Below are 26,370 nucleotides of genomic sequence, written 5' to 3'. Positions count from 1 at the left end.
TCCTTTTATTTTTATACAGAGAGAAGAGGAGCAGCAGGAAGAGAAAGCGGGTGTGTTCAGGAACACAGTGAAGAAGGAAGCCAGTGAAAGGAGAGCTATGATCACTCCTGCCCTCCGAGAAGCCCTTACTAAACAAGGTGAAACCCTCAGCAATTGTTGTCACGTACTACACTGTTAAGCATTCTAATTTAATACCTAAAAGGGAAGCATAAACTAGGGATTGCCAAGAGAAAAGTAGGTAATGGAGTCCTCTAGCCCAGCACGTGTGACTGCGCCAGTTGTAGCTGTCTAAGGAGTCACTGTCTGGTTTCTGTGGATCACTTGTGTGTTGGCTGCAGGGACCAGCAAATTCCTCTTTGCTTCATTTATTGGGATGTTAGCATCTGTGTGGCTCAGGTATGCACATTGAAAATGCCATCACTGGCTTCTTTACAAATCACTCTTTAATACGGGAAAATTATTAAATATAGAAAAACATACTGATACTATGCTGGGTTAATTAAAAGTGTTTTATCTAGAAGTATATTTGGATTTTTTTTTTTTATCCTCACCCGAGGACATTTTTCCATTCTTTGTTCAGGTAGAGTGGGAGGGAGAGAGAGGAAGAGAGAGAGAGAGAGAAACATCGATGTGAAAGGAACACATCGAGTGGCTGCCACCCACACGACCAACCAGGGCCGGGGACAAACTGCAACCGAGGTACGTGCCCTAAGCAGGAACCGAACCTGGGTCTCTCAGGACCGCAGGCCGATGCTCTAACCGCTGAGCCAAACTGGCCAGGGCTGGATTTTTGTGGTCATACCTTATTAAGGAGACTGTAGTTAAATGTACAAATAATACTGGTTTTCCATAGAAGAAAGAGGAGAATTGGGAGTCAGTAGACTGACTTCCTTCGTTCCCTCCCATCTTTCCTTCCTCCCCCTCCCTTTCCGTATTTATTGAGAACCTTTTATGTGAGAGTTATAGCAATGCAGAGGAACATAATACAGTCTCTCCTTCAAGGAACTGTCAGCCCATTCGAGGAGACAGACAAAAAATACATATTATATATATTTAATGTATGTGTTAAGTATTATACATAAATGTTATTATATACAAAATATATATATCTATCTTTTAATTAAGGCATATACATTATGTAAAGTGACTTTATGGTAGGTTTATTTATTTATTTATTTTTTTTATCCTCACCCGAGGATATTTTTCCATTTTTTTGTACAGATAGAGTGGGAGGGAGAGAGAGAGAGAGAGAAACATCGACATGAAGGGACACATCAAGTGGCTGCCACCCGCACGACCAACCAGGGCCGGGGACAAACTGCAACCGAGGTACGTGCCCTTAGCGGGAACCGAACCCGGGTCTCTCCGGACCGCAGGCCGACGCTCTAACCGCTGAGCCAAACTGGCCAGGGCACTTTATGGTAGGTTTATTTATTTATTTATTTTTTTAATGAATTTTTATTTATTTTTTTGTTACAGATATTTTACCTTTTTACCCCATTGGCACCCCCCACCCCACCCCCCCTCCACCCTGTCCCCGGCTTAGTTGTCCATGTCCATTGGTCATGCATACATGCATATAAGTTCTGTGGTTTATCTCTTCCCACCCCCTCACCCCCCATCCCCTCTTCTGAGGGATGTCAGTCTGTGCCCTACTTCCATGTGTCTGGGTCTACTGTATTCCTCAGACTGTTATGTTCATTATGTTCCGTATATAAGTGAGATCATGTGGTATTTGTCTTTTTCTGCTTGGCTTCTTTCACTTAGGATAATACTTTCCAGGTCCCTCCATGTCGTCTCAAAGGATAAGAGATCTTTCTTTCTTACCGCTGCATAGTACTCCATTGTGTATATGTACCACAGCTTTTTTTATCCATTCGTCTACTGGTGGACACTTGGGCTGTTTCCAGATCTTAGCTATTGTAATAGTGCTGCTATGAACATGGGGGTACATATATTCTTCCTGATTGGTGTTTCAGGCTTCTTAGGGTATATTCCCAGCAGTGGGATCACTGGGTCAAATGGCAGTTCAATTTTTAATTTTTTGAGGTAGCACCATATTGTTTTCCATAGCGGCTGCACCAGTCTGCATTCCCACCAGCAGTGTATTAGAGTCCCCTTTTCTCCACACCCTCGCCAACACTTGTTGTTTGATGATTTGTTGATGGCGGCCATTCTGACAGGTGTGAGGTGATACCTCATTGTTGTTTTAATTTGCATCTCTCTGATGATTAGTGATGTTGAGCATTTCTTCATATGTCTCTTGGCCATTTGTATGTCCTGTTTGGAGAGGTGTCTATTCAGCTCCTCTGCCCATTTTTTAATTGGGTTCTTTGTCTTCCTTTTGTTGAGTTGTATGAGCACTCTCTATATATTGGAAATTAACCCCTTATCTGATACATCATTGGCAGTGATGTTCTCCCATACAGTGGGTTGTCTTTCCATTTTGATGATTGTTTCTTTTGCTGTGCAGAAGCTTTTTAGTTTGATGTAGTCCCATGTGTTCATTTTCTCCTTTATTTCTGTTGCCTTAGGTGATGTATCAGTGAAAATTCTGCTGTGTATGATGTCTGAAATTTTGTTGCCTACATTTTGTTCTAGAATTTTTATGGATTCACGGGTCACATTTAAGTCTTTTATCCATTTCGAGTTTATTTTTGTGTATGGTGTAAGTTGATGGTCTAATTTCATTTTTTTGCATGTAGCTGTCCAATTTTCCCAACACCATTTAATAAAGAGGCTGTCTTTACTCCACTGTATGCTCTTGCCACCTTTGTCAAATATTAATTGAGCGTATTGCCTTGGGTCCATTTCTGGGTTTTCAGTTCTGTTCCACTGGTCTATATGCCTGTTCTTGTGCCAGTACCAGGCTGTTTTGGTTACAGTCGCTTTGTAGTATAACCTGATATCTGGTATTGTGATCCCACCTACTTTGTTCTTCTTTTTCAAGATTGCTGTGGCTATTCGGGGTCTTTTTTGGTTCCATATGAACTTTTGAAGTATTTGTTCTAGTTCTATGAAATATGTCGTTGGTATTTTGATGGGGATTGCATTGAATCTATAGATTGCTTTGGGTAGTATGGACATTTTAATGATGTTAATTCTTCCAATCCATGAACAGGGTATGTGCTTCCACTTTTTTATATCTTCCTCTATTTCTTTTTTCAATGACCTGTAGTTTTCTGCAAATAGGTCCTTTACTTCTTTGGTTAAGTTTATTCCTAGGTATCGTAATTTTTTTGGCGCGATGGTAAATGGGATTGTTTTTTCAGTTTCTCTTTCTGTGAGTTCATCATTGATGTACAAGAATGCCGTCGATTTCTTGACGTTAATTTTGTATCCTGCTACTTTGCCAAATTCATTTATTAAGTGTAGTAGATTTTTGATGGAGTCTTTAGGGTTTACTATGTACAATATCATGTCATCTGCAAATAATGACAGTTTCACTTCCTCCTTTCCAATTTGGATCCCTTTTATTTTTTCTTCATGTCTGATTGCTGTGGCTAAGACTTCCAGTACAATGTTAAATAAGAGTGGCGAAAGTGGACATCCCTGTCTTGTTCCTGTTCTTAATGGAAATGTTTTTAGTTTCTGTCCATTGAGTATGATGTTGGCTGTAGGTCTCTCATATATGGCCTTTATTATGTCGAGATATGATCCCTCTATTCCTACATTGCTGAGCGTTTTTATCAGAAATGGATGCTGGATTTTGTCGAATGCTTTTTCAGCATCTATTGATATGATCATGTGGTTTTTATTCTTCATTTTGTTTATGTGGTGTATCACGTTTATTGATTTGCGAATATTGTACCAGCCTTGCATCCCTGGAATGAATCCCACTTGGTCATGGTGAATAATTTTTTTGATGTATTTCTGGATCCGATTTGCTAATATTTTGTTCAGGATTTTGGCATCTATGTTCATCAGGGATATTGGCCTGTAGTTTTCTTTCCTCGTAGTGTCTTTTTCTGGTTTTGGAATTAGAATTATGCTGGCCTCATAGAACGTGTTTGGAAGTCTTCCTTCTTCTTGAATTTTTTGAAATAGTTTGAGGAGAATGGGTGTTAGTTCTTTTTTGAATGTTCGGTAAAACTCCCCCGTGAAACCATCTGGGCCTGGGCTCTTGTTTGCTGGGAGAGTCTTGATTACCTCTTCAATTTCCTTAGTTGTTATTGGTCTGTTCAAGTTTTCTATCTCTTCCGGGAATAGTTTTGGGAGACTGTGTGTTTCTAGAAATTTGTCCATTTCGCTTAGATTGTCGAATTTGTTGCCATATAGTTGTTCGTAGTAGTTGTTAACGATCTTTTGTATTTCCGTGGTGTTGGTTGTTACTTCTCCTCTTTCATTTCTGATTTTGTGTATTTGGGTTCTCTCTCTTTGTTTCTTGGTGAGTCTAGCTAAGGGTCCATCAATCTTGTTTATCTTTTCGAAAAACCAGCTCTTTGTTTCATTGACCCTTTGAATTGTTTTTTTGGTCTCTATGTCATTTATTTCTGCTCTGATCTTTACTATTTCCTTCCTTCTACTTGCTCTGGGGTTTTCTTTTTGTTTGCTTTCTAATTCTTTAAGTTGTGAGGTTAGACAGTCAATTAGAAATTTTTCTTGTTTTTTGAGGTAGGCCTGTAGTGCTATGAACTTCCCTCTCAGAACTGCTTTCGCTGCATCCCATAGATTTTGTGTTGTTGTGTGTTCATTTTCATTGGTTTCCAGGAAGTTTCTGATTTCTTCCTTGATCTCCTCGATGACCCATTCATTGTTTAACAACATGCTATTTAGCCTCCATGTGTTGAAATGTCTTTGCATGTTCTTGTTGCAATTGATTTCTAGTTTCATGCCATTGTGATCTGAGAAGATGCTTGATATGATTTCAATCTTCTTGAACTTGTAGAGATTTAGTTTGTGTCCTATCATGTGGTCTATCTTTGAGAATGTCCCATGTGCACTTGAGAAGAATGTGTATTCTGTAGTTTTGGGGTGTAATTCTCTGTAGATATCTATTAAATCCATTTGGTCTAGTGCTTCATTTAGAGTTTCTGTTTCCTTGCTAATTTTTTGCCTAGAGGATCTATCCAGTGCTGTCAACGGGGTGTTGAAGTCCCCTGCTATGATTGTATTGTCGATTTCTCCTTGGAAGTCCTCCAGAAGATTTTTGATATATTTTGGTGCTCCTATATTGGGTGCATATATGTTTATCAAGGTTATATCTTCCTGTTGGATAGATCCTTTCAATATTATGTAGTGGCCGTCTTTGTCTCTAGTTATGGTCTTCATTTTGAAATCTATTTTATCAGATATGAGAATTGCTACCCCAGCTTTTTTTTGCTTTCCATTTGCTTGGAAAATTTTTTTCCATCCCTTCACTTTCAACCTATGTGAGTCTTTTGTTGAGAGGTGAGTCTCTTGTAAACAACATATAGATGAGTCATGCTTTCTTATCCAATCAGCTACTCTGTGTCTCTTTATGGGAGCATTCAATCCATTTACGTTTAAGGTGATTATTGATATGTACTTATTTATTGCCATTTTTGTTTAGTGTGGTTCTATTTTTCTTCCCATTTCTACTGCTAATTACAGCAGTCCTTTTAACATTTGTTGCAGTGCTGGTTTGGTGCTAATGTATTCCCTTAGCCTTTTTTTGTCTGGGAAGCTCTTTATTTGATCTTCTATTTTGAATGATAGCCTTGCTGGGTAGAGTAGTCTTGGATTCAGATTCTTGTTTTTCATGACTTTGATTACTTCATGCCATTCTCTTCTGGCCTGTAGTGTTTCTTGTGAGAAGTCAGCTGAGAGCCTTATGGGGTTCCCTTTGTAGGTAACCTGTTGCTTATCTCTTGCTGCTTTTAGGACTCTCTCTTTGTCTTTAATTTGTGGCATTTTAATTACTATGTGTCTTGGTGTGGGCCTGTTTGGGTTCTTCTTACTTGGGACTCTCTGTGCTTCCTGAACTTGAATGCCTTCTTCCTTCACCATATTTGGGAAGTTTTCTCTCACTATTGTTTTGAATATATTCTCTATCCCTTGCTCATTTTCTTCTTCTTCGGGGACTCCTATGATGCGAATATTATTACGTTTCCAGTTGTCCCATAGTTCTCTTAAGCTGTCTTCCTGTTTTTTAATCGTTTTTTCCTTTTGTTTTTCTGATTGGTTGATTTTTTCTACCTTGTCTTCTAATTCACTGATCCGGTCCTCAGCTTCCCCTACTCTGCTTTTTAAACCTTCCAATGTGTTTTTCATTTCTGATATGTCATTTTTTATCTCTTCTTGTTGGTTTTTAATTTCCAATTGGCTTATTTTCAGTGTCTCTATGTCCTTACTCATGCTGTTCAGCTTCCTCAAGATCATGGCTCTGAATTCTAGCTCTGTTAACATGCCTAATTGCTCCACATTGATCTCATCTTCGGTGGAGGTGTCTTGCTCTTTCATTTGGCTTCTGTTTCTGTGTTTCACCATTTTGGCTATCACTGTGGGCTTTGGAGCCTGTCAAGTTCTCCCTGTGGGTGTTCTGCTGTTTGTGGCTCCCTCTCCTGTGTTTAGATGAGCGAGGGAGGACCCACGTTGAACACCACTGTTAAGTCTTACTTTTCCTGGTTAAAGTTGCCAGCCCAGGAAACGTACTGTTATCCTCTAGCTTTTTGCCTGGAGGCTAGCAGTCTAGGTTAATTGATGAGTTTTGGGTTGTCAGTTGATTGAAAAACTCCCTCTGGTGCTCAGCCAAGGGGCTTTCAGGAGGGTGGGGCAGATGCTGGTTGTTAGTGAGCCTCAATTAGCACTTCAATGGCCCACAGGGTGGGTTTGGATCTCCGAGGGAGGGGCTGCTGCCTCTCCTCAGAGCCCTGGGAAGGAGCAATGTGGCCACCGTCTTGAATGGCTGCACTCAGCCAAAGCTCTGAGCGCCCTCCAAACCCCGAGTGTCCGGACACAGTTCCAGACCAGTCTGCCCTCCCTCCGCCGGAGCCCAAGGTGAGTGGCTGTGGCTGTTTCAGCCTCTGTCCCGGCTGCGCTGTGGGGCCGCCTGGGAGTGTAACCCGAGGGCGCCGCTTATAGCTAAGGCCGCTGCCGAGCTGCCGACCGTGGGCTCCCAGCCCCGTCTCGCGCCTTCGCAAGCCTACCAGGATCGAGTCGGTGTCCCTCGTTGTATGGTCATCGCAAGCTGCTTTTCTGTTGGTTTTTCCCGTCGATTTGTCTGTGTTATAGTTGTAATTCCAGTTTGGTTCTGGGAGATGGTCTGTGTAGCTCCGTTCACTTCGCCGCCATTTTTCGGTTCCCTATGGTAGGTTTAAATCTGTCATGTTGCTATTTGTTTTCTGCTTGTCTTGTGTTCTTTGACTTTCTTTTTCTTGTTATTCTGCCTTTTAGATTTATCTTTTTTATAATTCTGGCTTGCACCCTTAATTGGATTATTAGCTATTGCACTGTTTTGTTATTTAGTGGTTGCTTGGGGTTTTATGCTGTATCTCTCTATTATATCATAGTATGTCTTTGTGTGGTGGTATACTACTTCATGTCTAGTAGAGCAACCTTTAATAGTATACTTCTAGTTTCTCCTTCTCAACCGCTATGCAATTGGTATCATACATTTTACTTTTTACATATGTTATAAACCCTGTACTACATTGTTATTATTTATTTTGGTTTAGTCAGTTATCTATTAAATATTTAAATAGTTAGAAACAATTTATATATTGCCTTATGTAGTTACCACTTTTGATGCTTTTCATTCTTTTGCATAGATCTGAGTTCTCTCTCTGATAGCCTTCCCTGACGGACTTATTTTAGCATTTCTTGTGGTGTGGATTTGTTGGTGATGAATTATTTCAGCTTTTGTATATCTCAAAAAGACTTTATTTTGCTTTCATTTTTGAAGGGTATTTTTTTATGGATATAGAATTGTAGGTTGACAACTTTCTTTTTCTGTTGTGTTGTTCCACTGTTTACATTGCTTCTGATGAGAGCTCTGCAGTCATCTTTGGTTTGAACTGTGAATGTAATGTTTTTTATCCCCTGGCTACTTGTAAATTTTTTTCTTAATTATTGATTTTGAACAATTTAATTGTAATGCATCTCAATGTTGTTTTCTTCATGTTTCTTTCACTTGTGATTTATTGAACTTCCTGGTTCTATGGATTTATAGTTTTAGTTAAATTATACAAATTTTGCCTATTATTTCTTCAAATATTTTTTTTTTGTCACCTCTTTCCTCTCCTCTTCCTTGGGGATTCCAATTACATCTATCATAGGCCACTTGAAATTGACCCACAGCTCACTGATGCTCTTTTTATCTTTTTTTTTATCCTCACCCGAGGATATTTTTTCTTTTTCTTTCTTTTTTTAAATTTAGACAGAGCTGGAGGGAGAGAGAGGAAGAGAGAGAGAGAGGGAGAGACATCGACGTGAAAGGGACATATCGAGTGGCTGCCACCCGCACGACCCAACCAGGGCCGGGAACAAACTGCAACCGAAGTACGTGCCCTTAGTGGGAACTGAACCCAGGTCTCTCTGGACTGCAGGCCGACTCTCTAACCACTGAACAAAACCGGCCAGGGCTCTTTTTATCTTTTTAAAAAATATATTTTTATTGATTTTTAGAGAGGGAGAAAGGGAAAGGGGGGAGAGAGAGAGAGAAAGAAAGAGAGAGAAAGAGAAACACCGATGTGAAAGCAAAACATTGATCGCTGCGTCCTGCATGCCCCCTATGGGGATCGACCCTGCAACCTGGGCATGTGCCCTGACTGGGAATTGAACTGGCAACCCTCCGGTGTATGGGATGACTCCCAACCAACTGAGCCACACTAGCCAGGACCACTCTTTTCATCTTTTAAAATTGTTTTTTTTCTGTCCCACTTTACATTTTTGGGTAGTTTGTATTGATATGGCTCCAAATTTGACATACTGATAATTTCTTCCCTAATGTCTAATCTTGCATTAATTCTATCCAGTGCATTTTTTAAGCTTAGACATTGTAGTTTTCATTTCTAAAGTTTAGTTAGGTCTTTTTATATCTTCCATATCTCTACTTAATATTTTGAACATAACTGTTGTAATGTCCTAATCTGCTAATATGTGGGGCATTTCTGGGTCAGTTTTGGTTGCTGGATTGTTTTCCTCATTATTGGTCATGTTTTCCTATCTGTTTATATGCTTAGTAATCTTTTATTGGATGCTAGATCTAATTTTACCTGTATAGATGCTAATTCTATAAACTTTCTTGAGCTTTGTTTTGGGAGTAAGATAAGTTACTTTCCAAGATAAGTTACTAGGAAACAGTTTTGAGCTTTTTAATATTTTATGACTTGTTAGGTGAGACCAGACCCAGCTCAGTATACAACTAATTATTTCCTCTTACTGAGGCAAAATACTCCTGTGTACTCTGCCCAGTGCCATGTGAATCTTGAGGTTTTTCTGTCTGGCAGGAACAGGCATAGTTTTCAGCTGGCTGTGAGCACCAGGCATACCTGCAATCCTGTCAGATGCTTCTTCCCCATTCTTACGTAGTTTTCCTTTCACATATGCACTAAGCAGTGCTCAGGCAAATACTTATATGAATCCTCTGCAGACTCTTGAGTTCAATTTTTGTATAGCTCTTGTCTCTCATGTACTCAGTCCTACTAATTCTAGCCATGTGGCTCCTCACACTCTCACTTCCATGTCTTTGACTAAAGGAGAACACTGAGCTTTACCTGGGTTGCCTCCTTGCTGCAGGGCCTGGAAACTCGGTTCACCTTGTTTGGTTCTGATCTCTCTGGGATCAGCATTCTTTACTGCCTGATGTTTCTTATCTTGAAAACTGTTGTTTTGTATATTTCGTCCATTTTTTGGTATTTCAGGTGGGAGAGTAAACCATCTGTTACTCCATCTTGTTTAGAAGCAGAGTTCTGCCCTATGATTTTCAGCAGCTGCATACTGTTGGCTTATCTTGGCGTTGTAGCCAGCCACAGGTTTCTCTTTTCTGCACTGTGCAGTTGTTTTCATACCTATTTAAATGCAGAAGTTTGTAGAACCCTATATATCTTGGGAGAGAACGATATAAAGAACTAATGTAATATAGAGTGTGGTTTCTATAATAGTCATATGAACAATACATAAAGTAGGAATCCAAAAGAAGAACTAGAATTTTCTCTGGGAATCTTTTAAGTGTTTATTTTCCATCTGAGATTAGCTATTCAGTTGGACTTGGATTCATCTTCAACTAGATAAGCAGTGCTTTGTTTATTTATATTCAGGATGTTTACATAAATGTGGAAGAGGATAAAAGACAAAGCCTTGTAATGTTGCCACTACAGACTTATAATCCAAATTGATATTGTTCCATTAGTCAACACACTGTGAATATGGATGTTTAACCAGCTACTGGTCCACTTATGCCAGCATCCAGATTGTATTTCTCCATTTACCTAATTTGTCTAGAAGTCAAGAGTCTTTTTGTGTACAAGACTTGTGATAATTATGGCTTATTACTTGAAGCCTCCTGAGAAGCTTTATAAATGTTTTCTGAAATCAGAATGTTCTACTTGTTTGCTCTACTAGTTTGTTAAAAAGGGAAATATGATTACTTTGGCGACTTTTCCATGCTTTTCATGTCTTGCATGGTTCAAAAATGTTAAATGATAGGTTGTAGAATGGTGCTGAGAATTCATGTTTTTGGGCAATACTTCTTTATTTTAATCTCCTGTTGCCCCTCTGATTCTTCATTTCACATATATTGTTACTTACTTTTACTTTATGGCCCAGCATATGGTTCATTTTTTTTTTTTTTTTAAATCCTCAGATTTTTTTAAATCCTCAGAGGATCTTTTTCCATTTATCTTCAGATAGAGTGGGAGGGAGAGAAAGAGAGAGGAGGAGAGAGAGAGAGAAAGAGAGAGAGAGAGAGAGAGACAGAGAGAAACACTGATGTGAGAGAGATACATTGATTGGTTGCCTCCCACATGACTCCGACAAGGGCTGGGGAACGAACCCCAACCGAGGTATGTGCCCTTGACCAGAATCAAACCCCAGACTCTTTGATCCGTGGGGCGAGGCTCTAACTGCTGAGCCAAACCAGCCAGGGCTATGGTTCATTTTTATAGATGTTCCTTGTGTCTTCGAAAAGCATTTCAGTAGTTCAGTGCAGTGCTGTGTGACCTTGATTGCGTTTGCTGTGTTGCTCTGCTCAGATCTTAGAGCTCTACTGAATTTGGTCTATGAGATCTCTTAGATGTTAAAATCTCTCCCTATGATTTTGGATTAACTTATTATTTCTTTTTGAGTGTATTGTATTAGATGCATTCACATTTTAAATGGTTTTATCATCCTAGTGATAAAAACTGTTATTGTTTTCTGCCACTGGGTTGTTGTCTACCATTATATAAACAAAGAAAAAAGTGTTTGCTTTTTTTTTTTTTTTTTCTAAGCACCTCTTAATGTAAGGCTTTGAATCAATTCAGTTTTGTGTTCCCTGTTTTTCTGTCTAGGTTATCAGTTGATTGGGAGCCATTCTGGGGTGAAGCTTTGCAGGTGGACAAAGGTATTTGTTTTTATGCGTTTCTTTGTGTGTGTGGCTATTATATGCAGTCAATGAATTTTACCATTTCAAAGGTATAATTTACATTTAATGAAATGTAGAGGTTTTGAATGAGTTTGTTAAATGAGTTCAGCAAATTTTTATGGATGTAAAAAATCCTTTTCCACCACTCCATAATAGGAACAGAGGCTTGGATTCATGGACCAGACTGACACCTCACTGTCAGAGGGGAGGGGGCGGTGAGACTGGATGAAACAAGGTGAAGAGATTAGCCAAAAATCTATATTAGTAACCGATAGACACAGACAACAGTGTGGTGATGGACAGAGGGAAGGGGGACGGGGGCTGGGGGGAGGAAAACGGGGACATTGGTAATAGTGTCAACAATAAAAATAAAGATTTAAAAAAACATTGCCTGGCCGGTGTGGTTCAGTGGATTGAGGGTCGTCCCTTCGACTGAGAGGTCCCGGTCAGGGCACATGTCCGGGTTGTGGGCTCCATCTCCAGTAGGGGGCATGTAGGAGGCAGCTGATTGATGTTTCTATCTCTCTCTCTCTAAAAAAGTCAATAAAAACATTAAAAAACAAAAACATAGACCATTTTCCTCACCCCACAAATTTACTTGTATCTATTTTTTAGTTAATACCCCCTATTCCACAGCTAGGAAACGGTTGTTCTAGTTACTCACTGTAGTTTAATTTTGCCTTTTCTAGAATTTCATATGAATGGAATTATATAATTTGTAGTTTTTTGCCAAGTAGCTTCTTAAACTCAACATAACGTAGCTTAGCTTCATTGATGTTGTAGTATATGTCAGTAGTTCATTCTTTTTTATTGCTGAGTATTATTCAGTAGTATGAACATACCAGTTTTTAGTCTATTGGTAGACATTTGGGTGGTTTTTCAGTTTTTGGCTATTAATGAATAAAACTGCTAAGAACATTCTTGTACAATGCTTGAACATATGTTTTAATTTCCTTGGGTACACACTTAGGAGTGGAATTACTAGATATATATTTAAGTTTATAAGAAATGCCCAATCTGTTGTCACTGTGGTTGTACTATTTTATACTTGCATCAACAACTTACGAAAGTTCCCGTTGCCATGTATGCTCACTATCGTGTGGTAAGGCCCCTGTGTGATCTGCTCTTCCTGCTTCAGTTCAACCATACTAGCCTTCCTGCTGTTCCCTGAATACACAGAGCCCAGCCCTCCCTGGCTCTCTGCTCTCTGTCTGCTCTCTTAGATCTCTGCTCAAGGAGGCTTCCCTGGACCACCTTATAGGAAACAACACCTTCCCCCTTACACTACTTGGAATTTCTACAAAGCACTTAGTACAACTTAATAGATTCTATTTTTGTGTATTATCTTTCTCCTCCTAGACCCTACTTAGTATAGTTCTGACCCACTTGTCCAACTTTTTTTCCATTTTAACCTTCATACATTGTGTCCTGCTTCTCTTCCCCACTCTAATCTCCACCTGACCAAATGCTGCCCATGTGTGTCAGTCAGGAAAACAGAAAACACCCTGGGTATTTTGGCAAGAACAAATTTAATAAAGTAAATCAACTAAATGCTTACCACACCATTGAAAGACCTGGGATAGTGAAGGTCAAAGAGACTGCTTTGCTTTGAGAAAATCAAAAAGTGCTAGACTCACAGGACGCTGCTTCAAGTGACCCGATCTGCTGGCAACATTAAAGTGAATGTCTCCCAGGAGCTCCCTTGGAAGCTGCTGCAGACCGGTGTTTGCTGTATGCCCTTGTGTCTCTCAGCTGCTGCCAGAGATGAATAATAGTTTCTCCTTTTGCCATCTAATTCCTTTTGCCTCTCATTGGTAGAGTCTAAATCAGAACCCTTCAGATAAGGGAATCTGAGAAATGGTGTTAGAGTTACCAGCCCCTGCTTAGAAGGGCAGGCAGGGCTGAGTATCAACAGCACAGTCAGTCTACCTATATCCACAGCATTCTACCTGTATTTACATTTTCAAACACTTGAAATAAAACATTTTTCTATCTAACCTGTTACAACTATTGTACATACAAGGGAAGATGTATTCACTCTCTGTCGAGATCCTATGCCTGAATGATGAAATTCTACATTTAACTACCACTGACCCATCTTATATAAAATATTTGGAGGAGAGGGTAAATATAAATATCAAAGCAAGGAAGACATTATGTAAGCTATATCTCTTCTCATATTTGCACCTGGTCACCTGGTCATAGTTGGTATTTAGACTTTTTTCTTCCACTAGCTAGGCCATGTTTCCTTTGTGTTTCATCAGTATCTCATAGTATGATTCTTCCTTATCAGGTGGGTAAGCCAGTCTGTCAGTGAAGAGTTTGAGCCAGTAGTGGGCCCTCCTCCAATCTTAACTTGGACTTCTTTCCATGAGAGTACTGATATCCCCTTGGCTCCTGGCAAAATGTTTGTTTCTATGGCATGGGAGCTCAAAGGAGCCAGGTGATAGGGTTCACGGTCAAGAACTGCAGAGGGTCCACTATTGTACCCTGCTCACAAGCTAACATGTTAGCCTGGCAGAGTTCCATAGATGTTGGCAGAGGGCACAGGACTCCTGGGTCAAAGACAAAGCACGGCAGACAGCTTGAGCTTCATGTTCACACTGATTCCTTTCTCTCCAAATGCTTGAGGGTGATGTGGAGTGCTGGGTGCACGGTGCATTTATGTTACAGCTGAGAAACCCTGAGCTTAGGAACCTGCTTAACCTTTAACAGGGAGGGAGACATTATCTTAAAAAAATTTTTTTTAAAGTTACAGTTGACATTCAATATTATTTTATATTAGTTTTAGATATACAGAATAGGGTTCAGACAATTATATAATTTATAAAGTGACCCCCCCCCAATAATTCTAGTACCCATATGGCATCATACATAGTTATTACAATATTATTGACTGTATTTCCTATGCTGTACTTTATACCCCATGGCTGTTTTGTAACTACCAATTTGTATATTTTTATAATATTATTGTAATGTCTTCTTTTGCCATGTACACATTTGAACTAATAGTGCAAAAGCAATGGTGCGTAAATATGCTGACCCTTCAGTATGAATTAAGGCAATGTACCTTTCTGTACTAGTAGTCACAGTACATGTGCTCCCTGTCCGTCCGTCCTTCCTTCCTTCCGTCCTTCCTTCCTTCCTCACCTCAGGATATTTTTCTGTCTATCTTCAGATAGAGTGGGAGGGAGGGAAGGAGAGAAGAAAAGAGAGAGAACGAGAGAGAGAGAGATACATCAATGTTAGAGAGACACATCGACTGGCTGCCTCCTGCACAACCCTGACCAGAGCCAGGGACAAACCTCAACCAAGGGATGTGCCCTTGACCAGAATTGAGCCTGTGACACATTGGTCCGCGGGCCGATGCTCTTAACTGCTGAGCCAAACTGGCCAGGGCTAAAGTATGCTCTTATTGATTTTTTAGAGAGAGGAAAGGAGAGAGAGAAACATAAATGTGAGAGTGATACATTGATTGGCTGCCTTCTGCTGCCCCCTACTGGGAACCAAGCCTGCAACCCAGGTATGTGCCCTGACTGGGAATTGAACTGGGACCTCTCAGTTCATGGGATAAAGCTCAATCCACTGAGCCACACCCATCGGGCATCTGTTTTTTTTTTTAAATGCTAGTTTTACATAAGAATTACCTTGATGAAGTAGCAAAAATTACTAATTTGGCTCAGCAGTTAGAACATCGGCCCACGGACCAGAGAGTCCCTGGTTTGGTTCCTAGTAAGGGCACGTACCTCGGTTGCAATTTGTCCCTGGCCCCAGCTGGGGTCGTGTGGGTGGCAGCCACTCGATGTGTCTCTCTCACATTGATGTTTCTCTTGCTCCCTCTTTCTCTCCTGCTCTATCTGAAGATAAATGCAGAAATGTCCTCGGATGAGGATAAAAAAAAGAGTTTACATTCAAAATGCGTTCTAAGGTTCTTTGGAGTAAGTTGTATAGCTATGTGTGATTATGGTAGTAATTTGATATTTGGTTAATATTGTTCAGTTTGATTTGAGTCTAAAGAATTTCAAAATTATATTTTGCTTTTTTGAATAGGTTAAGCTTTTGTTTTTCCAAGTAAAAACTATAGATTTCTATAAAAAAGTTATATACAACCCTGGCCGTTTTAGTTCAGCAGTAGAGTGTCGGCCTGTGGATCAATGAGTCTTGGTTTTGATTCCAGTCAAGGGCAGGTGCCTAGGTTGTGGTTTGGTTCCCGGCCCTGGTTGGGGTTGTGTGGGAGGCGACCAGTCGATGTGTCTCTCTCACATCGATGTTTCTCTCTCTCCCTTTCTCTCCCTTCCACTTTATCCGAAGATAAATAGAAAAATATCCTCGGGTGAGGATGAAAAAAAAAAAGATATATAGAGTGAAGTCAGAATCATTTTTTTCTCCAGATCACTTAGCACAGGATATGGTAAACATATATTAAATATCTAAAATCAAGATACTTGCCTATCTAGAGAACTGCAGTGATCACTAAATGTTAAAAGGATTTTGTTATAATAAGTAAAAAACAATTGATTTTAGAGCTGTTAGCTGTTACATTGAGTGTAAAAGCTCTTTCAGAATGAATAAAATTTCACTAATGTGAGGAATTTTGCCTTAAGGCTTGGAGGTGTACATAATTAGTATAAATGAAGTAGGAATCTATTAACCAGGTAGCCCTCCATGAACATGACCCCCAGTATTCACACACTTGGTCAATTCTCTGGGCTTGGCAGCGGACCTGCTTTCGTCAATGGGATATCAGCAAGCACGATGCAAGAAGAGGCTTGCTAAGTGCTTGCACACTGACGCTTGTCCTCTTGAAATGTTTCCCCTGGGAACCCATTTACTGTGCTATAAGGAAGCCAGTCTAGACTACGGGAGTGAAGGAAGAGCAAGGTGCCCTAGCCAGCGAGCATAACATTCAGAAATCTGAGTGAGGTCTTCTTGGATCTGCAGCCCCAGCCAAACTCCATCTGAATACAGTTGCAAGAGTGACTTCAACACACACCACATGGAGTGGAAAAACCACCGAGCTGACCCACAGAATTAATAGAGAAAATAACACGTGTGTCACATTAAGCCACCTAGTTTTGGGGCAGTGTGTTATACAACAGTAGGTACCTGAACCAGATGATATTGGCTACTTATAAGAACGTGGTCATGGTTTGCTGCTGATTTGGTAGGTATGGCAGGGAAAACGGTCATGGTGAAGAATGACAAAACTTGAACTGTGGAAAGCCCTGAGCCAAACCGAAGCAACTCACATGGTATATAGATAGGGATTTAGGTGAGAGTGCTGAGAGAAGCATGGGAAGGGTGATTTTTTTCCTTTTCTTTTCTCAGTTCTGTGTCAAGGAGTATTTGCTGGAAAAGACTTAGGGCCTGGGAAGAATTCTGCCGAGTGCTTTGTGGCTTTGCTATCTTTATTTTCTAAACCTGTATCATTTGAATGGAATACTGGAGAGTAGGAGATTCTTTCAACCAGGAAAACATAAGTCAAAGGATACTGATGGAGGAGGATTTGCCTATTTAGTGGTCACTTAATTTAATTGAATCTATTTTCCTCTCCTTACCATTGCAGTGTTCTAGTCTAGAAAATAAATATGACATATTTATCATAAATATGTATATTTATATATATATTATATATATACATTGTATATATGTATGCATATATATCTCATATACAGCACATATAGTATATACTATATGCACAGGTATAGCATATACATAGAATATATCATATACGATACAGCACTTTTACTTTTCATTGTGGAAGGTAACAGGGATATGAAGGAGGCCTGCCCTCACTGAATTTATAATTCAGCTTGATGAAATGGGTCGCTCTCCTATCTTTACTTTGAATGTCTTTTCCTGTTTTCCTCTCCCCAGCCCCAAATAAAACTCCAATAAACCCAAACCCAGGTCAGAAGTTGATTTGATAATAGTTATTTTATGTCCTTGCTGGTTTTCTGTCTACTTGTTTTATTTCTTGGAAAGGAGTGTTGAAGACTACAACTCAAATTATGAGTTTGCCCATTTCTCAATTTCAGTTCTCTCAGTTTTCACCTCATGTACTTTGAAGCTCTGATGTTAGGTGCATATACGTTTAAGATTGCTATGTCTTGGTGAATCTACCCTTTTATCATTACGTAATGCCCCTCTTTACCTGTGGTAAGAGTCCTTGAAGTCTACATTATCTGATACTGATAGAGTCATCCCAGCATTCTTTTGATTAGTGTTTGTGCACTATACTTTCCCTCATCCTTTTGCCTTAACTTTAGCATTACTTTTGGAGCAGTTCTGCTGGCAGTGGATTCTCTTAGTTTTTCTTCACCTGAGAATATCTATGGGTTGCTTTCATTCTGTGTTTTTGCTGCATAAAGAATTGTGGATTGACACATTTTCTTTAATTAGTTTAAAAATGTGGCTCCATTGTCTTTTGGCCTTCATGCTTTTCGGTGAGAAACTCTTAGTAATTCATACTATTGTTCCCTTAACAGTGAATGCTGCCAGAACATGATGCATTGGGGGAGGGGAACGTCTAATCTATAAGTCTTATTGAAATGCCCAGCTACAAGTAAATGATGAAAAAGCATATTGTCAGCACTCGAGAATAGTATGAAGTAGAGTGCATGGTGATGACTTATGAAGGTAGCATTTGGCAAAGATGTCACATTCTGGTGAAAAAATATAAAAGATCTGCTTCAATTTGTGACTTTGTATTTGGTGAAAAGATTCACAAACTTTTGGATGATGCTATTTCAAGTTTATGATGGAAGCCACTTGTCATCGTGCATAAACTGAAACTCTATACCTAATAAATAATAACTCCCCATATTCCCTCTCCCCCCCAGCCTCTGTCAACTACCATACTTTCTGTCTCTATGATTTTGACTGCTCTGAGTACCTAGTATACATGGAATTATATAGTATTGATCTTTTTGTGACTGGCTTATTTCACTTAGCATAATATCTTCAAGGTTCATCCATTTTGTAACATATTGCAGGATTTCCTTCCTTTTTAAGGCTGAATACTATTTCATTATATGTATATACCATATTTTTCTGTATCCATTCATCCATTGATGTACATTTGGGTTACTTCCATGTTTTAGCTATTGTGAGTAATGCTGTTATGAACATGAGTATACAAATATCTCTTTGAGACTCTGCTTTGAATTCTTTTGGGTATATACTCAGAAACGATCATATTGTAATTCTATTTTTAATTTGTTGAGGAACCTCCATATTGTTTTCCATGTACCATTTTACATTCCCACCAGTAGTGCACAAGGGTAATTTTCTTTTTTTTATAATAGCAGTTGATAGGTTTATTCAGGTTTTCTATTTCTTTGTGGTTCAGTCTTGGTAAATTTTGTGTTACAAGAAATGTGTTCATTTCAACTAGTTTATCCAATTTTTTAGGATACAATTGTTCACAGTACTCTCTTATATTCTTTTTATTTCTGTAGAATTGCTAATAATATTCCCACTTTCATTTCTGATGTTAGTAATTTGAGTCTTCTCTCTTTTTTTCTTAGTCCATCTAGCTAAAGATTTGTTGATCTTGTCAATCTTTTTGAAGAACCAACTTTTTGTTTCATTGATTTTTTTTTTTCTCTTCTCTATTTCATTGATTCTGCTAGTTTGGATTTGTTCTTTTTCTAATTTCTAAAGTTATAAAGTTAGATTGCTGATTTGAGATTTTTTTTATTAAAATTTTTTTTTCTTTATTGATTTTAGAGAGAGAGAGAGGAAGAGAGAATTAGAAACATTCATGAGAGAGAACATCAATTGGCCGCCTCCTCATGCCCCCCACTGGGGATTGGGCCCACAACCTTGGCATTTGCCCTGACCAGGAATCAAACTGGCAACCTCTTGGTACATGAGTTGATGCTCAGCCACTGAGTCATACCGGCCGGGCTGATTTGAGATTTTTAAAAATGTCGTAAGCATTTATAGCTATACATTTCCCCCTTGGCACTGCTTTTGCTGCATCTTATAAGTTTGGTATATCTTTGTTTTTGTTTTCATTCATCACAAGTATTTTCTAATTTACCTTGTGATTTCTTCTTTGATCCATTGGTTGTTTAAAAGTGTTTTGTTTAATTTCCATAATTTTGTGAACTTCCCAGTTTTTTAAAAATGTTTTTGATTTCTAACTTCATCCTGTTGTGGTCAGAGAAGATACTTTGTATGATATTTATCTTTTAAAATCTATTGAGACTTAATTTGTGGCCTAACGTATGTTCTGTCCTGGAAAATGTCCTATGTGCACTTGAGAAAAATGTATGCTGTTGTTGGGTGTAGTGTTCTGTCTATATCTGTTAGGTCTAATTGATTTATTGTGTTTAAGTCATTTACTTCCTAACTTATGTGTTGTTTATTGTTGTGAATGAGGTATTAAAATCTTCAACTATTATTATACAGCTGTCTATTTCTCCCTTCAGTTCTGTTCATTTTTTGCTTCATATATTTTGATGATCTATCATAGGTGTGTAAAAGTTTATACTGTTACATTTTCTTGTCATGTTGAATCTTTTATTAATATATAATGTCCTTCTAAGTCTCTCGTAATCTTTTTTTGATTTAAAGTCTGTTTTGTCTGGTATTCGTATAGCCTTTCTTGGTCTCTTTTGGTTACTAGTTGCATGGAATATCTTTTCCGTCTTTTAACTTTCAACCTGTGTGTGTCTTTGGATATAAAAAGTAAATCCCCTATTCAAAAAAAAAAAAAAAAAATTCTCTTCTAGAAATCATAGAGTCAGATCATGTGTTCTTATCTATCCTGATAATCTTTTGATTGGAGATTTTAATCCATTTACATTTAACATAATTATTGGTAAAGAGGGACTTGTCATTGTGCTATTTATTTTCTGTATGCCTTTTTGTTTTTTTTTGGTCCCTCATTCCTGTATTATTGTCTTTTGTTGATTTTTTTTGTAGTGAGATTTTAAAATTTCTTATTAATTTAATTTTTTAAAATATGTTTTCATTGATTATTTTAGAAAGAGAGGAAGGGAGAGAGAGAGAGAAACATTGGTGTGAGAGAGAAACATCAATCAGCTGCCTCCTGCACGCCCCCTACTGGGGAAAGAGCATGTAACCCCGGCATTTGCCCTGACTGGGAATTGAGCTGGGACCTCTCAGTCCACAGGATGGCGCTAAATCCACTGAGCCACACCAGCCGGGCTTAATTTTATTTTGTGTATATTATAGCTATTTTCTTTGGGGATTACCATCCTAAAGATATACATTTTAATTTGAATTTATAGCAGCTTAACTTCAGTAACATACAGAAACTCTCCTCTTTTACAGCTCTATCCTTTCCCCTTTTGATTGTTGAAGTCACAAAATTACTGAGCCCCAAAATAATAACTAATAATTTCTTTAAATTCATTAATCTCCTAAATTGTCAAAAACAAAATTTGGAGTTATGAACCAAAGTTATAGTAATACTAACTTTTTACTAATAATTTTTTTTTTTAAATATGTTAGTCCCTTAAATCGTGTAGAAAATAAAAAGTACAGTCACAAACATTGTTACAATAACACCAGTTTTTATAACTGCACATGTATTTACCTTTTTTGAGATCTTTATTTCTTCATATGCCTTTGGAGTTCATTTCTCCTTAAAGGACTTCAGTATTTCTTGCAGGACAATTCTAGTAGTCAGGAACTACCTCATCTTTTTCTTTTCTGGAAATGTCTTGATTTCTCCTTTACTTTTGAAGGATAGTTTGCCAGATACAGATTTCTTGATTGACAGTATTTTTTCTTTTAGCATTCAGTAGATTGGTCCATTGTATTCTGGCCTCCAAAGTTTCTGATGAGAAATTTGTAAATAATCTTATTGATCCCTTGTATGTGATGATTCACTTCTTTTTCACCACTTTCAAGATTTGATCTTTGTCTTTTGAAAATTTGATTATAATGTTTCTTGATATGGGTGGGTCTCTAAGTTCATCTTACTTGGTTGGTGTTTGTTGAGCCTCTTGGATATTTATATTCATGTCTGTTATCAAATATGGGAAGTTTCAGCCATTTTATTTCTTCATATATTCTCTTTTTTTTTTTTCTCACCCGAGGACATTTTTCCATTTTTTACTCAGAGCGGGAAGGAGAGAGAGGAAGAGAGAGAAACATCGATGTGAAAGGTACACATCGAGCGGCCGCCACCCACACGACCCAACCAGGGCCGGGGACAAACTGCAGCCAAGGTACATGCCCTTAGCGGGAACTGAACCCGGGTCTCTGTGGACCGCAGGCTGACTCTCTAACCGCTGAGCCAAACCGGCCAGGGCTCTTCATATATTCTCTCTTCTCCTTTCTCCTCCTTCCAGGACACTCATGAGGCACATGTTGTTCTGCTTGATGATGTCCCTCAGGTTGGATGGGCTCTCTGCTTTTCTTCATTCTTTTTTTCTTTCTGCTCCTCAGCCTTGATAATCTTCATGGTCACTGATTCTTGGGTGAACTCAACTATGCCTTTAAATCTCTTTAGTGAATTTTAAATTTCAATTATTATATTTTTCTACTCCTTAATTCTTTTTGGTTTTTCTTAGGCTTTTTTTTTCTCTTTATTAATATTTCCATTTTGTTCACACGTCGTTTTCTTGATTTTCTCCACATCTTCCTTTAGTTCTTTGAGCATCTTGAGGACAGTTTTTTTTTTTTTTTTAAAAGTCTGTCTAGTCCAGCTGGTGTGGCTCAGTGGTGGAGCATCAACCCATGCACCAAAAGGTCACCAGTTCGATTCCCGGTCAGGGCACATGCCCAGGTTGTGGGCCCAATCCCCATTCGGGGAGCACGCTGGAGGCGACCAATTGATGTTCTCTCTCATCGATGTTTCTCTCTCTCCTTCCCTAAAGATCAATAAAGAAAAATTAAAAGTCTATCTAATATATCTGTCATAAAGTGTTTTTCAGGGACAGATTTTGTTGAATTTTTTCCTTTGATGAGCCATACTTTTCTGTGTTTTTGTATGCTTTGTTGTTGTGGAGCACTAGACATTTGAATCTAGTAATGTGGTAACTCTTCTCCAGAGTTTTTGTTTTTTTATTATATTTGTTGTTGTTCTTCGTTTAATTTTTTATGCTGTTTCTGTACTGAGGGTCAGGTTGAATTGTAAACCTGATGTCTTCTTATATTTTATTCTGAGCCGTTCCTTGGCCATGTACAGTCACTTTTTATTTTTCCCCAAATATGCAGTTATTTTTGTATGTCCTAGTCTTTAATGTGAGGCTCCTGAAAGGGGAAAAACTAAAAATGAAGGGCAATTAAGAAGGGGGAGTGGCTCTTTAAATCTCCTGGAAATCACTTCAGCTGGAGGGGGAGGGGTTTGCAAAAATGGGAGGAGGTGCAACAATGCTTGCCCACCTCTCCTCTACACCTCTGTGATTACAAGCAGCCATCAGGAATCAGAGCACAGATTCTCCATATTTGGAGGACAGGATCATTATTACCTGCTCTAGTTCCCACAAGCTGTCTGCAGGTGGTTCCAGAAAGAAGTGCACAGCTGCCTTCCTTGTGACTGGAGATGGTGTATGGGTAGTTCCCAGTGTGCTAAGAGCTGTAATTGACAGAAACGAACCATCTAGGCCTTTTCTTGGAAGTTGCAAACCTCAATAGACCCGAATTTCAAAACAGTTAAAGCAGACAGATTCTCCAGTGCATTTGTTGTCTAGGTGGGGAAAGAGATTTCTGGTGCTTCCTGCTCCTCCATCTTCCCCAAATCCTCCTTGTGTTTGTATTTTTTTTTTTTTAAATATGTTTTTCTTGATTTTTAGAGAGAGAAGAAATGAGAGGGAGAGAGAGAGAGAGAGAGAAACATCGATGAAAGAGAACCATTGATCTGCTGCCTCCTGCACGCCACCTACTGGGGATTGAGCCCACAACCTGGGCATATGCCCTGACTGGGAATTGAAACTGTGACCTCTTGGTGCATGGGTTGATGCTCAACCACTGAGTCACATCAACTGGGCTGTATTTTTTATTTTTAACAGTTTAATCAGTTTAGAATTTATTTTGCTCTACAGTATGAAAATAGTATTGAAGTCAAGGGTGAGCGAACTTTTTCTTGAAGGACCAGATAGTGATTCTTATATGTTTATGGGACATATGATCTGTGCTGCAGCTTCTTAGTCTGTCATTGTAGCACAAAAGCAGCCACAGACAATAAGTAAGTAAATGAGGGTGACACTACTCCAGTGAAGCTTAACTTACAATAACAGTGGACTTGATGTAACACATAGGCTGTATGTAGTTTATCGACCTCTAGACTGAGCTCTTCGTCCCTGTCAAAAATTGAACAGTCTGAAATTTTACCCTTCTTGAAAGCTAATGAGTTGGCCTGCCACAGTTTCATGGATAGTGGCAGAGGATAAGGACAGTTTATTATTCATAGTAATAGCAGTAGCCAGAATATCTTCATTTTCTCTGGTTCCTGAGTCCCAATTCCAATAAAGTGGCACTTTGGGGACCAGATAACATCTGTATATGTGTTATAGGAGAGGAGACCCCACAGTTAGAGAATATTAATCTTTTATAATTGGGAATAATTTGGCTTAGCCTTGGCCTTTGAGAGACACATTTTTATTATACTGGACAGTAAGCATAGCTATCGTTTTGCTGCAGAAGGAGACATTGTCTTTGAAGGCTTTTCACAATACAAACCTTTTTGAAAAGAGAATCTAGAATAAAGGCAGTCAGTGCCTTTTCTTGCAAGGCATTCGGAGAAAACCATCGAGAATTGTATGCTGCCATTCTTCTCCCTGTACCTCTGTTTCCAAATTGATGTGCATAGAGTCTGCTTAGTGATGGTGACTTGCCTTCATTCATTTAGGCTCTGCTGGGCTACAGCTGTGTTTTCTCAGGCCTTTATTTACCTTGAGGACAAGAATTCATGTGTTATTGAATTGAGGCTATCTATATTCCTATCCCTCCCACCCTGATTTCTAACATAAATTCTAAGCATGTGTTTCTCTCCCGTTTTTTTCTTTTCCACCTTGATCATCCACTAATTTTGAGATGCAGGAGCACTTCCTTTAAAAATGTACTGTCTGAGGACTTCTGGTTTGGACAAGATGGCATAAACTCTTTTCTCTCTGCTCCTTCCTGAGACACACAACTCTAAAACAGAGCTTCTGGACAAATCTTTTTTATGATACCTTATAAAGCTTGACATTATATTGTGACTCCAACTTAATTAATCTGCAGTATTTCTTCAAATTACCCATTCTTACTGTCGTGGTTTTACCACTCACCTATTAAATAGTGTGTGGTTTTTAAAATAATCCACTTCTTATATACATGTGATTTTCTCCTCAGCAGTATCAATATGTTCAAGTTCTACTGTTCAACTGATGCATTTCCTTATCCACCCTCCCTTATTCAAAGCAGAGATACCATTTCAATGACTGGCTACTGCATTTCTTGGAGACTGTATTATCTATCCCTTGGCATTATGTATTATTGAACAGACATTATTTGAGACAGTTGGATGGATTTGAAATGAAAGTATCAATGGTGCTCCCTATAGAGCTTTCAGAGTTAATGAACCTTAGGTTTATTTCATTGGGTTTTAGAAAACGCAAATCATTATCAAAACACTATAATGCTATAGTGTTAATTTTCTGCATCGTGCAGATACCAGTAGGGGTATTTGTGGTTATAAAACACATGGTTTCTTCTTAAAAAATGATGTCTTGGTGTTTTGTTTCTGTGCTTTGAGGATTTTATTTGAATTATCATTTGTTTTTTACTCACAGTCAATGCTCCGAGGGAGAGGAGGTTGCTATAAGCATACATTCTATGGCATTGAAAGCCATCGTTGCATGGAAACCACCCCGAGCTTAGCATGCGCAAATAAATGTGTCTTCTGTTGGCGGTAAGTAAAAATGAATGGCCATGGTGACCAATTGTGTAATGATCTGTAATAATCAATTTCTGCCCAACACTGCACTCAAATGTACCTAAAGCTTTGATGTTTCTGTAATTCCCTTTTCCATTCCTAATATATATTTATGCATTTGTTTGTTTGTTTTAATCCTCATCTGAGTATACATTTCCATTTATTTTCAAGGAAAGTGGGAAGGAGGGATGGGGAGAGGAAGAGAGAGAAAGAGAAATATCGATGTGAGAGAGAGACATTGATTGGTTGCCTCCTGCACGATTCCGACCAGGGTCGAGGACCAAACCGCAACCAAGGTATGTGCCCTTGACTGGAATCGAACCTGAGACTCTTTGGTCTGTGGGCAGAACCTCCAGGGCACATTTGGTTGTTTTTTTGGACCATTTTTATCACGGGGTTGTCAAGTTTTTTAGTCTTTTTGAATAACTTGATTTTAGCTTTGTGAATCTTCTTCATTATATTTTTATTTCTTGTCTAATCTACTATTGTTCTGTTTCTTTGTTCTTTTTCTAGCTTAAAATGGACCATTAACTCATTAATAGTCAATCTTCTATAAGTGTTTTTTTTAACTTTGGGATATTTTAATATTTTAAAATTTATTTATTTAATTTAATTTTATTTTTGTTACAGATGTTTCTCCTTTTATACCCCATTGACACCATCATCCCCATCCCCCCACCCCATCTCTGGCTTTGTTGTCCATGTCCATTGGTTTTGCGTACATATATATAAGTTCTGTGGTTTACTCTTTCCGCCCCCCACCACCCCCTCTTCTGAGGGTTGTCAGTCTGTACCCTACTTCCATGTCTTTGGGTCTACCCTATTCCTCAGACTGTTATGTTCATTATCTACCACAAATAAGTGAGATCATATGGTATTTGTCATTTTCTGCTTGGCTTGTTTAACTTAGGATAATACTTTCCAGGTCCCTCCATGTTATCTCAAA

At 38.7% G+C, this 26,370-nt stretch overlaps 1 protein-coding gene across 2 annotated transcripts in view; it reads left to right on the top strand.

Moving 5' to 3' along the window:
* Nucleotides 1-26,370, top strand: part of LOC118641781 (S-adenosyl-L-methionine-dependent tRNA 4-demethylwyosine synthase TYW1) — a 159,205-nt gene that overhangs the window by 37,413 nt on the left and 95,422 nt on the right. For both annotated transcript variants that reach the window (XM_036279333.1, XM_036279334.1), the window contains 3 exons: nt 20-137; nt 11,451-11,503; nt 25,282-25,400. In XM_036279333.1, the coding sequence (XP_036135226.1) occupies nt 20-137; nt 11,451-11,503; nt 25,282-25,400 (290 nt within the window). The remainder of the gene's footprint in view (nt 1-19; nt 138-11,450; nt 11,504-25,281; nt 25,401-26,370) is intronic.

This window comes from Molossus molossus, unplaced genomic scaffold, assembly GCF_014108415.1.
Source record: "Molossus molossus isolate mMolMol1 unplaced genomic scaffold, mMolMol1.p scaffold_m16_p_3, whole genome shotgun sequence".
Classification (NCBI taxonomy): Eukaryota; Metazoa; Chordata; class Mammalia; order Chiroptera; family Molossidae; genus Molossus; species Molossus molossus.
The sequence above is the reverse complement of the archived record's forward strand: the minus strand, read 5'-3'. Positions and strand labels throughout refer to the sequence as shown.